Source organism: Lotus japonicus, chromosome 1, assembly GCF_012489685.1.
Source record: "Lotus japonicus ecotype B-129 chromosome 1, LjGifu_v1.2".
In the NCBI taxonomy this organism is placed as follows: Eukaryota; Viridiplantae; Streptophyta; class Magnoliopsida; order Fabales; family Fabaceae; genus Lotus; species Lotus japonicus.
Genome location: NC_080041.1, coordinates 80794071 through 80810124, shown reverse-complemented (window position 1 = coordinate 80810124; position 16054 = coordinate 80794071). Strand labels below are relative to the sequence as shown.

Sequence of the window (16054 nt, the reverse complement as noted above, 5' to 3'; positions counted from 1 at the left end):
GCTCGGTATTTTACCGAGGCTTTTGTTCGCACCAATATTTCCCGTAAGAGCAGGTGCGGCCCCTCCAACCTTATTAGGTGGGGACTTACAGTTGCTCGGGGCCCAATGGCCATATGAGTTTACTCGAGACTTTTGGCCTAGTTAAAAAATGCTTCCCGCGTTTCAGGAAGACTCGACTCGCCCAAATTTCGGGGAGGTTCTTTGGATAAGGAGCTTTATTCGCGCACGCCTCCAACGAGTGGCGACGGGAAGCTCATCCCCACACATCGCCTGCAAGGGCTACGGTCAGCGCCGAACTTTCCGGAGAGATCCCCAGACATCAAGGTCGTGTTGGGATCGCCACCTTCAGGGAATTTTTCCCACCAGGCTGCCGTCTCAGTTCGATAGTTAGGAGTATTGCTAAGAATATCCTTTTGTATTTGATTAGTTTAAATTTTTACATCGAGGGATGCCTCGTTAAAAAACTCTCGTGTCGGAGAAAAAGAGTGCATCTTTATTTTGGTCCTTGCTTTTGGTCTCCTTTTCAATCAGAGTATTACTCCCAGCATCCTGTCTTCCTCGCCTTCTTTGCCGTGGCGAGGGATCTGTCCCTGTCCTTCCTCGCGATTGGAGGGCCGAGCTGACTTCGTTGGTCTTCTGTCCTCGTCCCTTTGTTGCTCGCCCTCCCTCTTGTTACCCCTTCCTTCTGCTTTTTTCTTTCCTTCATTCCCAGTCTGACGATGAGTTTCTCCCTTTCCTGCCTTCCGAGGGGGGCAAGCAAATGCAGGAGGCTCCCCACAAACAGTTCTTCTTTTTCCCCAATTGAAGAGGTCAACGTTATCTTCTACTAGTTCACTCAAGTGTTGTTCTTGTTCCTTGGTGAGTCTGGGCTCGATTGCCAGTATTCCTCTACTGGTAGCGTTCATGTCCCAGTTCTCGTCATACCACTCATTATCTTTTTGAGCGTAGAGCTTGCCTTCCCCTATCCTACGGGATTCTTTGCCCTGATTCCTCCCCTTCCTTTCGTCGCTGTCGCTTTGGCTCTGTGCTCCCAAACGCTCTTGTTTACCTTCACCGCCTTTAGACGTCCCAATCTCGTGGCACCTGTGCCCGTCGCCAGCTCCTTTTCTGCCATACAGGTTGAGGCATTGGCTATGGCACTTCCTCGCCCCCTTTTGGTCTATTGCCAGTTTCCCTATCCTTCCGCAAAGTAGGGGATATTTTACCGCAAGGTGGGCCGTAGATATCACTACATGGAGGCGATTTAAGGTACCTCGCCCTATGATGACGTTATAAGCTGCCGCGACTTGTAGGACCAAATATTTTATCCTCAAGAGCTCGGCGTCCTCGCCCACTCCAAAAACTGTATCCAACTCTACGTAGCCACGAACATGAACTTGCTTCCCAGAGAAACCTACCAAACTTCCCGTGTATGGCTTTAAATCTTTGTCCGTCAGCCCCATCTGTCTGAATGTGTCCTCATAGATTATATCTGCCGAGCTGCCCTGGTCTAAAAGCACCCTCTGTACATTGAAACCTTTTATTCTTACCATTACTACTAACAGATCGTCCGTATGGGCCTTGATTCCCTTGAAATCCGCGGTCGATATCACTATGTCTGGATGTGGGCACCCAAATGGTTCTGGATACACTTGTACCGATGCTGTCGCCCCCACTGTTTCCCGGCCCGCCGCCGATACGTCGTTGCAAACTTCGAAACCTCCAGCGATTGTGTTCGTTGCTTCAACCGTTCCTCTGCCCTCGCCGCTATCAGCTTCTTCAAATTCCTTCCCTTTCGCCTCCTGCAGCCGTTTCGCCCTGATCAGCTGCCTGATTCGACCCTTCAGCATGAAACAGTCGGTGGTGTTATGGCCCTCTAAGTTGTGGTACTCACACCACCTCAGCGGATTCCTCGCCTCGCTTCTGGGGTCCTTTCCACGCTCGCCGACTCTGTTCATGTTCTCAATTTCCGCCTCGAGAAGTAACTTTGCTAACTCCTTGTTTGAGCCTCCCTGCGACCTCATTCGCTGGCTTACCTTCGCTTCTCGGCGAGGCCGCCGACTGAGTTGTCCTCCCTAGCTTTTCTTAACAGATCGATCAGCTTTTTTAACCTTTGGCTCGCGACTTACTTCCTCATCCTGTATCCGTTTCCTCGCCAGTGCCACGCTCGCTGCCCTCTCTTGCTTCCTTTTGTGTGCTTCAATTCCTTCTTCTAGGATGTAGTCTTGCGCTCAAGCGCGGACTTCCGTCATTGAGCATGCCAGTTCCCTACTTAGTTCACGGCTAAACTTTCCCCAGGATAAACCGCCTTTGAAATCGCATACGCACATGCGTGGCTCCAGTTCCTCAAACCTTGCGGATGCAGCACTGTATCGTTTCATATATTGTTCCAAGGTTTCACGCTCCCGCTGCCGCATGTCAAATAGATCCTCGATCGTTCTCGTAGAAAAATGGTCAAGGAATTTTGATGAGAAGTCGGGCGGAACTTGGCTAGGGATCCTGGAGGCAAAGCCACAAACCAATCCATAGCTGCTCCTCGGAGCGTGGATGGAAACATTCTACACTTTACCGCATCGGAAACCGCGCTCATCGCCATCTTTGCATTGAAATGAAGCAAATGATCCTTCGGATCGATTTTCCCGTCGTACGCCTCCAACGCGAGGTGTGTCATACCGTCCGGCACAGTCACGTCTCGTACTGCTGCCGAGAAAGGTCTTACCTCAGCAGCGGCCTCAGCTTCCTCTTCTTCTTGATTCACTTGCCGAAGGTGATAGTACCTCAATTGTTCCTGAAGACACTCATTTTGCAACCGTAAGTCACCGCTTGAAGCACGGCGTGCTTCTTTGCGGCGGTGTCTATCCAATCTCGTGGAACGCGGGGAAGAAATGTAACTTCGCTCCGGCTCCTTGTCACGTCGTTGGCGAGAAGGCTCCATCGAGCTTTATTGACGAACCGAGAATTCAACCACAAGCCTCCGAATCGCACAAATTTCTACAGAAAGTTGAACTTCTCCAAATCAAATTGCGAATCGCGCAGGATCCAAATCACGATCTTCCAAGAAAAACTGGAAAGAAATCGTGCAGAGGAACGAGCTTCACGCAACTGAATCACGATCCACGTAGTCCGGGAATCGAAATCTACCGTTCCCCACAGACGGCGCCAAATGTTCCGTGCTAGAACATAGAGAGGGAAGGTAGTACCTAAAGTATGAGGAAAGTGATGTGAATGCTTAGAGAGAGAAACTCTAACCGCTTAGGGAGAGAAAATATAACTGAATTTCAATGCTATTATCTCTCAAATGAGCTAAGAGTCCCTTACAATTGGTATTCCCCTCCTATTTTTAGAGGTGAAGTGTAACGCCCCAAATTCTCAACTGAGGAATCACATTGGAAACCTATTAAAGTCTAAGGACTAATTTGCAATCCTAAAATACAAGAGTAATTTTTTTCGAAAAGAACTAAACACAACATCGCTAAAACGAATACACCTGGCACTTGTTTAATAAAACACTTCAATCATAGGTTTGAAAACATAACATAACCTTAATTAAACATCCATTTCCCAATATATAATAATAGTGACTTACAATAACATAAGCATGGTCCCAAAATAAGTACGCACACCCAACCAGTGGCGAAAACATGGTTTTAGTAATAGAGTTTAAGAAGATGAAGAAGACTCAAAGCATAACCTACTAAGAGAAAACTAAACAACTTCTTTCATCTTTACTCCGCCGCTTATTATCTCCACTCCATCTCGTACATGGCTAAGCATCGCTGGAGGGCTCTTCACCGCCTAATAGCGTTAAGCGCCCAAACAACAAGTAGTAAACAGAAAGGGTTAACTCCATACAATTACCACGTATAAAAGAGAAAACATGTTATTCAAGTTTAATTACATAACATGATAACTAAACTAACGACTTATATCAAGTTAAATTACAATTCATTGAACAACATAACATCAAAACCAAACATCAATATCATCGAACGTTAGTGTCCTATAAAGCGACTATATGCTACTACCAATATGGATCGATCAGTATCGTCTCTCAAGACGGGACAATCACGCGGGACCACACCCACCTCATTGCCACTTAGCGCCACTATGGACGGGACAATCGCGTGGGACCACACCCACCTCATCGCCACTTTAGAACATCTCGAAAGATGGGACAATCCCGTGGGACCACACCCACCTCATTGCCACTTTATAACGCCTCGATAGACGGGACAATCACGTGGGACCACACCCCACCTCATCGCCACTTTATAACGCCTCGAAAGACGGGACAATCACGTGGGACCACACCCACCTCATTGTCACTTTAGAACATCTCGAAAGATGGGACAATCTCGTGGGACCACACCCACCTCATTGCCACTTTATAACGTCTCGAAAGACGGGACAATCACGTGGGACCACACCCACCTCATTGCCACTTTCCCTATATGCCAAGTCAGTCAACGACGATTTCCAAACCAATAATCAAGTCACAATAACCACATGTTATTCATAATTTCAATAATAACCAATGGCCGAAGCCCAGAAAACGGAGACGCATGTCTCTATAGTTTAACAATGGCCTTAGCCTCAAAAAAACATTTGGCACAAGTTTCAGAAAACATTCAACATAAGCAAGTATACAACATAGCAAGCATACCAATATTTCAATTAATTGCCAATCAAATTAAACACCTTCATCTCAAACGCATGCAGTGCGATAAAAACATGCAAGACTCAAAGACACTCTATACTGAGTTACCCTTACCTTCGTGAGTAGTACATAGAAATTGCGAACCTTGTGACCCTTCCGATCTTAGAAAATTACTCGCTGTGGAAAATGCTAAGCTTCGAGATCCTAGCTTCCGCTCACAAAACTCAAAATCTCCACACACTCAAACTAAAAACTCAAGAATTTCACAGACAAACCTTTAAGCAAGCTCACAATTTTTTTTTCCGTTCCTATGGGAGTGTTGGTCTCCTTTTTATAGTAAGAATTCTGATTTCAAACTTTGCCACCTCATGCTCCTAGCTTCATAGCTTTGCCAGCACAAACAATTCTTCAATCTACACGTATATTTTCTTAATCCTTGTCATGCTTGCCATGTGTCTCTTCAATTTGTTTCCATGATCTTCGTCATGCTATCATTTACACACCTCACGCTTCAATCTTTCATTTCTGGCCCAGTACTTTCTAGTTTCTTTTCATTATAATTTATTTATTCTATTTAAACTACCACTATATCTTATGATTTGGAAAACATATATATTGAATAGGATTTTGAGTATAGATTGATTTTGGTGGTATAAAATTTAACTCATAGAGTTATAGAAAAAAATATTATGAAGATGGATCATCATCCTAAAAATTATAAGGAACTCTATGATATAATCTATGATCACTTTGAGCAAGTTTAAGTGATCAAGTGTAGAAGTGTTAACAAGTTATATAAAAATATATATATTAAACTTTATGGCAGCATTCTTCTTTCTTTCTCTATTTTAAGTCACTTACGTGACTCTTATTCTTCTTCTTCTTTTTTTTTTTTGCTTTTCTTCTAAACTTTCAATTTTTATTTTCTATTATTTATTTGTTTAGAAAAATAATATTATTAATAATACACTCATTTATATAAACACACAAGGTACAATTAACATGTCAACTTAAGTTTAATAGCGCTTATCGCTATTAAACCGATAAATAATTAGTTAATTAATCGCATAAATTATACGGGTCTTACATTACTACCCCCCAAAAAGAAAGTTTCGCCCTCGAAACTTAAGCTTCAAGGAAGAGTTCCGGATACTGCTCCCTAATCTTCTCTTCTAGCTCCCAAGTGGCATTGCCCGTCATTTGATTCCAAATTACTTTCACCAAAGGGACTTGCTTGTTCCTTAGTTGTTTGATCCTACGTTCATCGATCCTTATTGGTGTCACTTCGAAAGACAGGTTGTCTCTAAGCTGTATATCGTCTTCCTTGATAATATGAGAGGGATCAGGGATGTACTTCCTCAATTGTGACATATGTAGCACGTCATGAATCTTGGACAGAAAATGTGGCAACGTAAAACGATAAGCTACGTTACCGACTCGCTCGATTATCCGGTATGGTCCAATTAACTTCGATGTCAGTTTCCTTGACTTTATCGCTCTTCTCACTCCGGCACATCAAGTGACTGTAACATGCCAGCAGGTTTTTGGTGTTCCATCTTTTCCTTCTGACACGTCAGACATGCCGCCACAAACTTCGCTACATTCTTTTTCATGCCTGACCATCATAAATTCAACTTTAGATCTTGGTACATCTTCGTCGATCCGGGATGGATACTCAATCTGCTTTTGCGACCTTCATCCAGGATCATCCTTCTCAGCTCCATGTCACATGGCACGCAGACATGTCCTTTGCAACGCAGAATGTCATTGGTTCCTACCTCGAAATCCGGCTCTTTCCCCAACTGATCATACTTTGTTTCTCGATCAACTCTTCATCCAACAATTGATTTTTCTTGATCTCTCCTAGAAAATCACTTGTTACCGTCACCATACCAAAACTTAGTCTTCCACGCGTCACCTTTACGCCTAGACTGAAATCGCGAAAAGTCTCAATCATTTCTAACTCCTTAATCATTAGGGACGACACATGAATCGTCTAACGACTTAAGGCATCCGCCACCACAGTTGCTTTTCCGGGATGGTATAGCAGAGTAAAAATCATAGTCTTTGATGAAATCCATCCAACGTCCTTATCTCATATTCAGATCTTTCTGATCGAACAAGTACTTCAAACTCTTATGATCACTTAACACGGTGAATGTATATCCATACAGGTAATGCCTCCAAATATTGAGTGCAAAAACTATAGCAGCCAACTCCAGGTCATGCGTAGGGTAATTTCGCTCATGCGTCTTCAACGGCCTTGATGCATATGCCACTGCTTTCCGATGTTGCATCAATACGCAACCCAAACCTTGATATGACGCATCGCAATACACTTTATAAGGTTCTTCTTCATGTGGTAAGGTTAAAACTGGCGCGGTCGTCAAGCGCTTCTTCATTTTTTGAAAACTTTCCTCGTACTCCTCGGTTCATGCGATAGGTTGGTTCTTTCGAGTTAGCTTCGTCATTGGCCCCACAATCTTAGCAAAGCCTACGATGAATCATTGATAGTAACCAGCCAATCCCACGAAACTTCTTATATCAGTTGCACTTTTTGGACGGTCCCAAGAAGTGATAGCTTCCACCTTACTAGGATCTACATCAATACCTTCCCTTGAGATGACATGACCAAGAAACTTCACTTCTTCAAGACAAAATTCATACTTCGTCGCGTTAGCGTACAACACCTTCTCCCGAAGAACTTGCAATACTTGTCGCAGATGCTCCTCGTGTTCCTTCTAATCCCTAGAGTAGATCAAGATATCGTCAGTGAACACCACCACGAAACAATCCAAAAATTAATGGAAGATCCTATTCGTGTAATCCATGAATACAGCAGGTGCATTTGTAACTCCAAAAGGCATCACCAAGTACTCGTAGTGCCCATAGCGCATCCTAAAAACGGTATTTTGGATGTCCTCGTCATTGACTCTAATCTGGTGGTATCCCGATCTCAAGTCAATCTTCGAGAAAACAACAACACCCCTCAACTGATCATTAAGTTGTCAATCCTTAGCAACGAATATCGATTCTTTATCGTGACGCTGCTCAACTGTCGATAATCCACGCAGAGTCGCCATCGTCCGTCTTTTTTCTTCACCAATAGTACTCGCACTCCCCATGGATAAACGCTAGGTCGTACATATCCCTTCTTGGTTAAATTCTCGAGTTGACTCTTCAGCTCAGTCAATTCAGCTGGTGCCATTCGATACGGTGCAATTGATATGGGTCCGGTGCCTGAGACCACATCGATAGTGAATTCTACGTCTCTGACTGGGGGTATTCCAGGTACATCCTCGGGAAATACATCTTGGAAGTCTCGCACAACCTCTATTGCTTGCACTCCATTTGCCTTAGTATCGACCACAGTGGTAGTCAAAAGGGATCTCAAAGCTCCTTCTTTCAAGGAAAGCTTTGAAAAGTACGAGTTCAAGAACTCGGCGAGTCCGGCATCGGGGAAGATAACTACTTTATTGGTGCAATCAAGAAGAACATGGTGGTGGGACAGCCAATCCATGCCTATGATTACATCCAATCCCTTTAGAGGTAAACAGATCAAGTTTGCTACAAACTTCTTATCTAGGTATGTCCAAGGACATTCCAAACATGCAGTGTTGGCTACTAGACTCTTAGAAGCAGGAATAGATACTATCAGGTCAAATGGTAACTTCGACACATCTAGCTTTAACCTTGCCGCACAAGCTAAGTCTATAAAAGAATGTGTAGCACCAGAATCAAATAGCACGATAAGAGAATTACCCGCAATCTCGCAGGTACTGCAGATCAGACCATCGTCTTTATCAGCTTTAATTCCACCGATCGAGTAGACCCTTCCGCCAGCAGTAGGCCTCCTTGCCCCAGCAACATTCGCAGCCATAACAACCATAGGAACCCTGCACTCTACAACAGTGTGGCCTGGTTTGTTGCAGTTTCAACACGTCCTAGGATTCTTAGGACAACGATTAGCAAAATTCCCCCTTTTGTTGCACTTGTAGCAAGTCACATTCTCCAAATTCGTTGATAGAGTTCCTGGTGCAATTGCATTCCCACCTAAGGGATAAAAGGACCCAAAAGCTACCTATATATACCTTTATACATACATAAACTATATAACCAATACTAACTAGCATAAGGTTATTCACTCACGAACAACCTTCAGACACAGTCAATATTAGAGCAATCAAGCTCACCCTTCATCCGATTAACACCCCATCAATCGGTCTCAGAGTTCAAACATCTTAAGCAAACAAGTCTACCCAAAAGCTCTGGTTTTCTCAACCAAAACACTGATACCACAAATGTAACGCCCCAAATTCTCAACTGAGGAATCACATTGGAAACCTATTAAAGTCTAAGGACTAATTTGCAATCCTAAAATACAAGAGTAATTTTTTTTCGAAAAGAACTAAACACAACATCGCTAAAACGAATACACCTCCCACTTGTTTGATAAAACACTTCAACCATAGGTTTGAAAACATAACATAACCTTAATTAAACATCCATTTCCCAATATATAATAATAGTGACTTACAATAACATAAGCATGGTCCCAAAATAAGTACGCACACTCAACCAGTGGCGAAAACATGGTTTTAGTAATAGAGTTTCAGAAGATGAAGAAGACTCAAAGCATAACCTACTAAGAGAAAACTAAACAACTTCTTTCATCTCTACTCCGCCGCTTACTATCTCCCCTCCATCTCGTACATGGCTAAGCATCGCCGGAGGGCTCTTCACCGCCTAATAGCGTTAAGCGCCCAAACAACAAGTAGTAAACAGAAAGGGTTAACTCCATACAATTATCACGTATAAAAGAGAAAACATGTTATTCAAGTTTAATTACATAACATGATAACTAAACTAACGACTTATATCAAGTTAAATGACAATTTATTGAACAACATAACATCAAAACCAAACATCAATATCATCGAACGTTAGTGTCCTATAATGCGACTATATGCTACTACCAATATGGATCGATCAGTATCGTCTCTCAAGACGGGACAATCACGCGGGACCACACCCACCTCATTGCCACTTAGCGCCACTATGGACGGGACAATCGCATGGGACCACACCCACCTCATCGCCACTTTAGAACATCTCGAAAGATGGGACAATCCCGTGGGACCACACCCACCTCATTGCCACTTTATAACGCCTCGAAAGACGGGACAATCACGTGGGACCACACCCCACCTCATCGCCACTTTATAACGCCTCGAAAGACGGGACAATCACGTGAGACCACACCCACCTCATTGCCACTTTAGAACATCTCGAAAGATGGGACAATCTCGTGGGACCACACCCACCTCATTGCCACTTTATAACGCCTCGAAAGACGGGACAATCACGTGGGACCACACCCACCTCATTGCCACTTTCCCTATATGCCAAGTCAGTCAACGACGATTTCCAAACCAATAATCAACTCACAATAACCACATGTTATTCATAATTTCAATAATAACCAATGGCCGAAGCCCAGAAAACGGAGATGCATGTCTCTATTGTTTAACAGTGGCCTTAGCCTCAAAAAAACATTTGGCACAAGTTTCAGAAAACATTCAACATAAGCAAGTATACAACATAGCAAGCATACCAATATTTCAATTAATTGCCAATCAAATTAAACACCTTCATCTCAAACGCATGCAGTGCGATAAAAGCATGCAAGACTCAAAGACACTCTATACTGAGTTACCCTTACCTTCGTGAGTAGTACATAGAAATTGCGAACCTTGTGACCCTTCCGATCTTAGAAAATTACTCGCTGTGAAAAATGCTAAGCTTCGAGATCCTAGCTTCCGCTCACAAAACTCAAAATCTCCACACACTCAAACTAAAAACTCAAGAATTTCACAGACAAACCTTTAAGCAAGCTCACAATTTAATTTTCCGTTCCTATGGGAGTGTTGGCCTCCTCCTTTTTATAGTAAGAATTCTGATTTCAAACTTTGGCACTTCATGCTCCTAGCTTCATAGCTTTGCCAGCACAAACAATTCTTCAATCTACACGTATATTTTCTTAATCCTTGTCATGCTTGCCATGTGTCTCTTCAATTTGTTTCCATGATCTTCGTCATGCTATCATTTACACACCTCACGCTTCAATCTTTCATTTCTGGCCCAGTACTTTCTAGTTTCTTTTCATTATAATTTATTTATTCTATTTAAACTACCACTATATCTTATGATTTGGAAAACATATATTGAATAGGATTTTGAGTATAGATTGATTTTGGTAGTATAAAATTTAACTCATAGAGTTATAGAAAAAAATATTATAAAGATGAATCATCATCCTAAAAATTATAAAGAACTCTATGATATAATCTATGATCATTTTGAGCAAGTTTAAGTGATCATGTGTAGAAGTGTTAACAAGTTATATAAAAATATATATATTAAACTTTATGGCAGCATTCTTCTTTCTTTCTCTATTTTAAGTCACTTACGTGACTCTTATTCTTCTTCTTCTTCTTTTTTTTTTTTTTTTCCTTTTCTTCTAAACTTTCAATTTTTCTTTTCTATTATTTATTTGTTTAGAAAAATAATATTATTAATAATACACTCATTTATATAAACACACAAGGTACAATTAACATGTCAACTTAAGTTTAATAGCGCTTGTCGCTATTAAACCGATAAATAATTAGTTAATTAATCGAATAAATTATCCGGGTCTTACATGAAGTTGGGCTTTGGCGCCCGGTCCAATTTCCTTTGTGAGTGCAAACAGTAGTTACAGAGTACCCGAGGAGCTAAAAGATGACGTCAACAATTTTTATAGACTTAAGTACATCCGAGTGCGTTTGGATAAACAACTTAATGAAGTGTTTATGAGTTATGAAAATAAGCACTTATAAGTAAACAATTATTCATAAGCTAATTCGATAAATTTATTGCATGAGAGATGTAAAACCAATGCTAAAAGTGGTTCATGAAAAGAGGCAATAAATTTGCATTTTTTAAGACTCGGGAACACTAAATCACAACGATAATCACAAAAGTAAAGGGAAAATGCTTCTATTGACCGTGATTTTGACTCATTGTGATTTTTTACCATGTATCCAAACACGTGTTAACATACAAACTTTGCATGCATCACCATGAATAGAGGATGAAACACATGCAACTACCTCACGCAATGTAGGAAGCATTTCATTGATTGTTGTATTCAGAATCATCATGAACACCTCACTCCATCACCAGATAAAAATCATCAAATGATCTCATATCAAGTTGGTAACGCAAGATATCACCTATTTTCCACCAAAACCTCTACAAAATTGTGAACCTTGATGCTATTTGTTGGTTACGAACTCTGGTGCCGCAACCGCAACAAAGACGTTTGTATTCATTTGTAAACCACTTCCACAGTGACTTCTTAAACCCCATAATTAGTATTTTCCACTCATTTTGCTCACCTTTATATACTTTACATTGGACAGATTTTTAGTCAATAGTATGATACTTTCGACCATAAGATTCATCTACAATATTATACTTTCCAGTTTCCACCATAATATTCATCTCCAATATCAGTTATTTCTCCCAGAAGTTGATGCTGAAGAGAAGTACTTATAAGTTATAAATGCAACAAATTTTTATTAGTCGAAAGATGTGATACGTGATATAATTGAAAGAGAAGATAAAAATATATAAATAGTAAAGTGAAAATGAAGTGAAGGTGTGAATGAATCATAACTCGGTTTATAAGACAAGATTGCATGGAAGGAGAGAATGCTTGCATTGGATAATATTGTCTTAACATATCATTTTCATCTCCACCTTATGTAAATGAGAAGAGAAGAGAAAAAAAATGAGTGATATGATTTGTGATGTGACAGAAAATGAAGAGAGATATAAGAACAAAAATGTGTGAAAATGAGATAAGAGAGAAAGTGAAGTATGTATGTATCATTACTCGCTTGCATTTCATCACAGTTAAAGTTAACATATTTAAGAGTTAAGACACAAATGTGGAAGACAATGTGACTTGTGAGCATATTAATTTCATTAGAGAGAGGTGGGAAGATAATTAGGATTGTGAAAGTGTGGGAGACACGGTTTCCTAAGCATTGAACCTGATTGAGGAAAAAAATTAAAAATTAGAACCTGAAAAGCAGAATTTGAAGCGTTGCAATGTTTGATCAGCGCACCATTTTCTCTATAAAGCTAAACGCAAGTTCTGCTATCTCACTCCATTGTTCCTCTACTTCGACCATCACAACACAGATATTGATACTCTCATCTCTGAATCAGCTGCAATCACCACTCAATTGTGGTATTTCTCATTTCCTCATTGATCATTTTCCATTTTCACTGATTATCATATCTAATTAGTGTCTTTTCTAGGTTTTTTTTTTCTTTTCTGAATTGTTTACCAATGCAATCAAACATGAATTTTCTTTGTTTTGATATATCCTACTGTATTGCATGTATGAAGTGTGTGTTTCTTTAGGACACAGAAAAATCATTCCTTTGTTTTTTGGTTATGTTTTTTATCCAGATGTCAAATTCAATGGATGAGATATTGATGAATAGTGAGACTGAAAATGAAGAGAACAAAGACAGGCTCAGCGATTTGCCCGATTCCATTCTCCTTCACATTTTGTCATTCATGAATGCCGTATTAGCCGTTCGAACTTGCATTTTATCCACAAGATGGAAGGATCTCTGGAAACGCCTTCCAACCCTTATTTTTCATTCACAAGACTTTTTGTCATCGCAGAGTTCCTATGTATTCCAATATAGGTTTTTGACTGGTCGCGATGACTCAACCGCGCTGCAAGATCTTGATCTTAAGTATATTGATTCTGAGAGTATGGGTCCCATTCAGCCTCAGGTCATTGTAAGGATGGTATACTATGCTGTTTCGCACAATGTCCAGCGATTAGGAATCTATAGCGAATCCAGCTTTTTCGGCCTCCTGGCTGTGCTGCCTTGCATTTTCACATGCCATACTTTAACATCTCTTAAGCTCATACTTGGTCCTGATGTTCCGCGTAATGATACTGTTAGCTATTTATTCCCTGAATCTATGAATCTTCCCGCATTAACCACCTTGCATCTGCGAAATTTCACCTTTGGCTCAAGCAGCAATGGTCGTGCTGACCCATTTTCGGGGCTTAACAGGTTGAAAAGTTTGATCATTGACCAATGTAACCTAAAGGATACACGGATCCTCTGCATAACAAGCATGACGCTTGTCAGTTTAACTCTGCATAATCATCGTCCTTGTTCTCCTCGACATAACTACTACAAAGCTGAGCTATGCACACCATGTCTTCATAGGTTTGCTTGCACGGAGTGTCCTTCTCATTACCTCTATGGGAGCGGTCTTTCTTCAGTTAAGGAAGTGAACATTGGTGCAGATTTGTGCATGTATAACTCAGAGCCTCCTCGGATTCTACTTAGCTGGCTGCGGGATCTTCTTAATATAACTTCATTGACTGTCACTAAAAGAACTCTTCAGGTACCTTACCTTAGCATGTTTTGAGCCTTTGTTTATACTTTCTTCTTAAGATGCTGTTTTAATTTTCAATTTTTTGTTAAAAAATCAATTGACTTGCATTTAATTTGCCCTGATTTTGTAGGTTCTTTTCTTAGTTCCTGACTTATTGAAGATTAAGCTCCCTTCATTGGCTAACTTGAAGAGATTGAAAGTGGTGATGATGAAAAATAGAGAGAGAGCAGCCAGTTGAAGGTATGAAAAACGGTAGAAAGGGGGGGGTTTGAATAACGTTTTCAGTACAAAACTTCCACCTTAAAGATTTTGACAAATCTTTCGAGCACTTAAGTGCTAAAGATAAGAGATAGAGAAGCACACAAGGATTTTATCCTGGTTCACTTGATAAATCACTCAAGCTACTCCAGTCCACCCGTTAAGGTGATTTCTTCCTTCTTAGAATGAAGGCAATCCACTAATCAGGTAAGAGTTACAACTGCACTTGAAACCTACAAGTGACTAACAATTACACTGACTTAGCTCACACTAAGATTCACTCTCTTAGTCTTCTCTAGGATCCGATCAACCTTGATCTCCTAAAGGAACTAAACAAACTGTTTATCCAAGAAATGTTTACAAGAGATTTGCTTCTAAAAAGCTAATAGTAAACTCAATGAATTTCAGATGAAAGAAAGCTTAGAATATTTTGAATATGTCTTGCGTATGTGAATGCTTCTTCTAGCCGCTTCTTTCAATCTTCAGCCTCTATATATACTCCAAGGATTAGGGTTGATCGTTGCATGGGAAATGCTACCGTTGGAGGGCAGTTCTGGAAAATCCAGCTTCTGCTGTGGCTGAGAACGTTAGGTAGGTCGTCAGGAAGGTACACTTGCTGTTGTACTTGGATAGCGACTTGACCTTTTAACCTAGGAGACTTCTGATCAGAGGAATGCTTCGTATTGGAACTTGTGAAGCCGGTTGATCAGAGTCAGAGGGAAAGCACAGATCCTCTGACCATTGTATCTTCTGATTCTGAACTCAGAGGGAAGAACATGGCCTTCAGAGTTTCTTGCTTCTGGACTTCAGAGTTTCCACTATTCAGCTTCTGGATCTTCAGAGTCTTCTACACCGTCAGAACATCTGAACCTTCAGTGTTTCTTGGTTATCAGAACTTCTGGATCTTCAGAGCTTCTAGTGACTGAGTCCACATCAGAGTTTGTATAGCTTCAGAACTTCTGAAGCTTTTCCACTGTTCATACTGAACATGGTGAATGCGAAAGCGTTGCTTGGGTTACTCTTTATACACAGTGCTTCTGATTTGTGTGAGATTGAGTTGAGGTCAGAGCCTGTAAATAGCACACTCAGAAAAACACTTTAGAGTACCACAATTGTTCATATCAAAAGGTTAACTTGTAATCATCAAAACATAGAGTTGTACTACTAGATCAAAACTTGATCTTACAATCTCCCCCTTTTTGATGATGACAAAACTAAGATTTTTGATGAACAATTCTTAAACATTAAACTGAATTCACTCAGAGTTTAGAGATATAGAATAAGACTTATCCTGATGTGAATAGTTTATCTTGCTCATTCTGAATTCAAGTCACTGCTTGATTCTGAGCTTAGCTCCCCCTGAATCTAATACTTGATGAAAACGTTAGTAAAGTCTAGATTCTGAGCTAAATAATATAAGAGTTCAGAGTGAAAAACTTATGACATAGATGAAAATCGAGTAAACAGAGCGCATAAGTAATCAGAGTCATGAACAAGGTATCAGAGTCTTGGGTATCAGAGTCAACTTAGAATCACTTCAGAAGAAGTGAAATGTATTCCTTGTATTTGCCCAGTGACACATCTATGGTCATGAAGGTGGAACTCTTAAAATCTCCAAAAGAAAAATAAATCACACTAACACATCTTACACATCAAAAACTGGGTTTACTCCCCCT

General features: G+C 40.7%; 1 protein-coding gene across 1 annotated transcript; it reads left to right on the top strand.

Annotated features, from left to right (window-relative positions):
- The first annotated feature begins 13163 nt into the window (after positions 1 to 13163).
- LOC130747843 (putative F-box/FBD/LRR-repeat protein At1g66300) lies at positions 13164 to 14358 on the top strand. The gene is made up of 2 exons (XM_057600896.1): positions 13164 to 14129; positions 14251 to 14358. Exons 1-2 carry the CDS (start codon positions 13164 to 13166, stop codon positions 14356 to 14358), a joined length of 1074 nt encoding a protein of 357 aa, XP_057456879.1.
- The last annotated feature ends 1696 nt before the right edge of the window (positions 14359 to 16054 follow it).

Coding starts and splice junctions, on each gene's coding strand:
- LOC130747843 (XM_057600896.1), top strand. CDS start 13,164: ATGTCAAATTCAATGGATGAGATATTGATGAATAGTGAGACTGAAAAT. Junction 14,130..14,250: donor TCACTAAAAGAACTCTTCAG/GTACCTTACCTT, acceptor CTGATTTTGTAG/GTTCTTTTCTTAGTTCCTGA.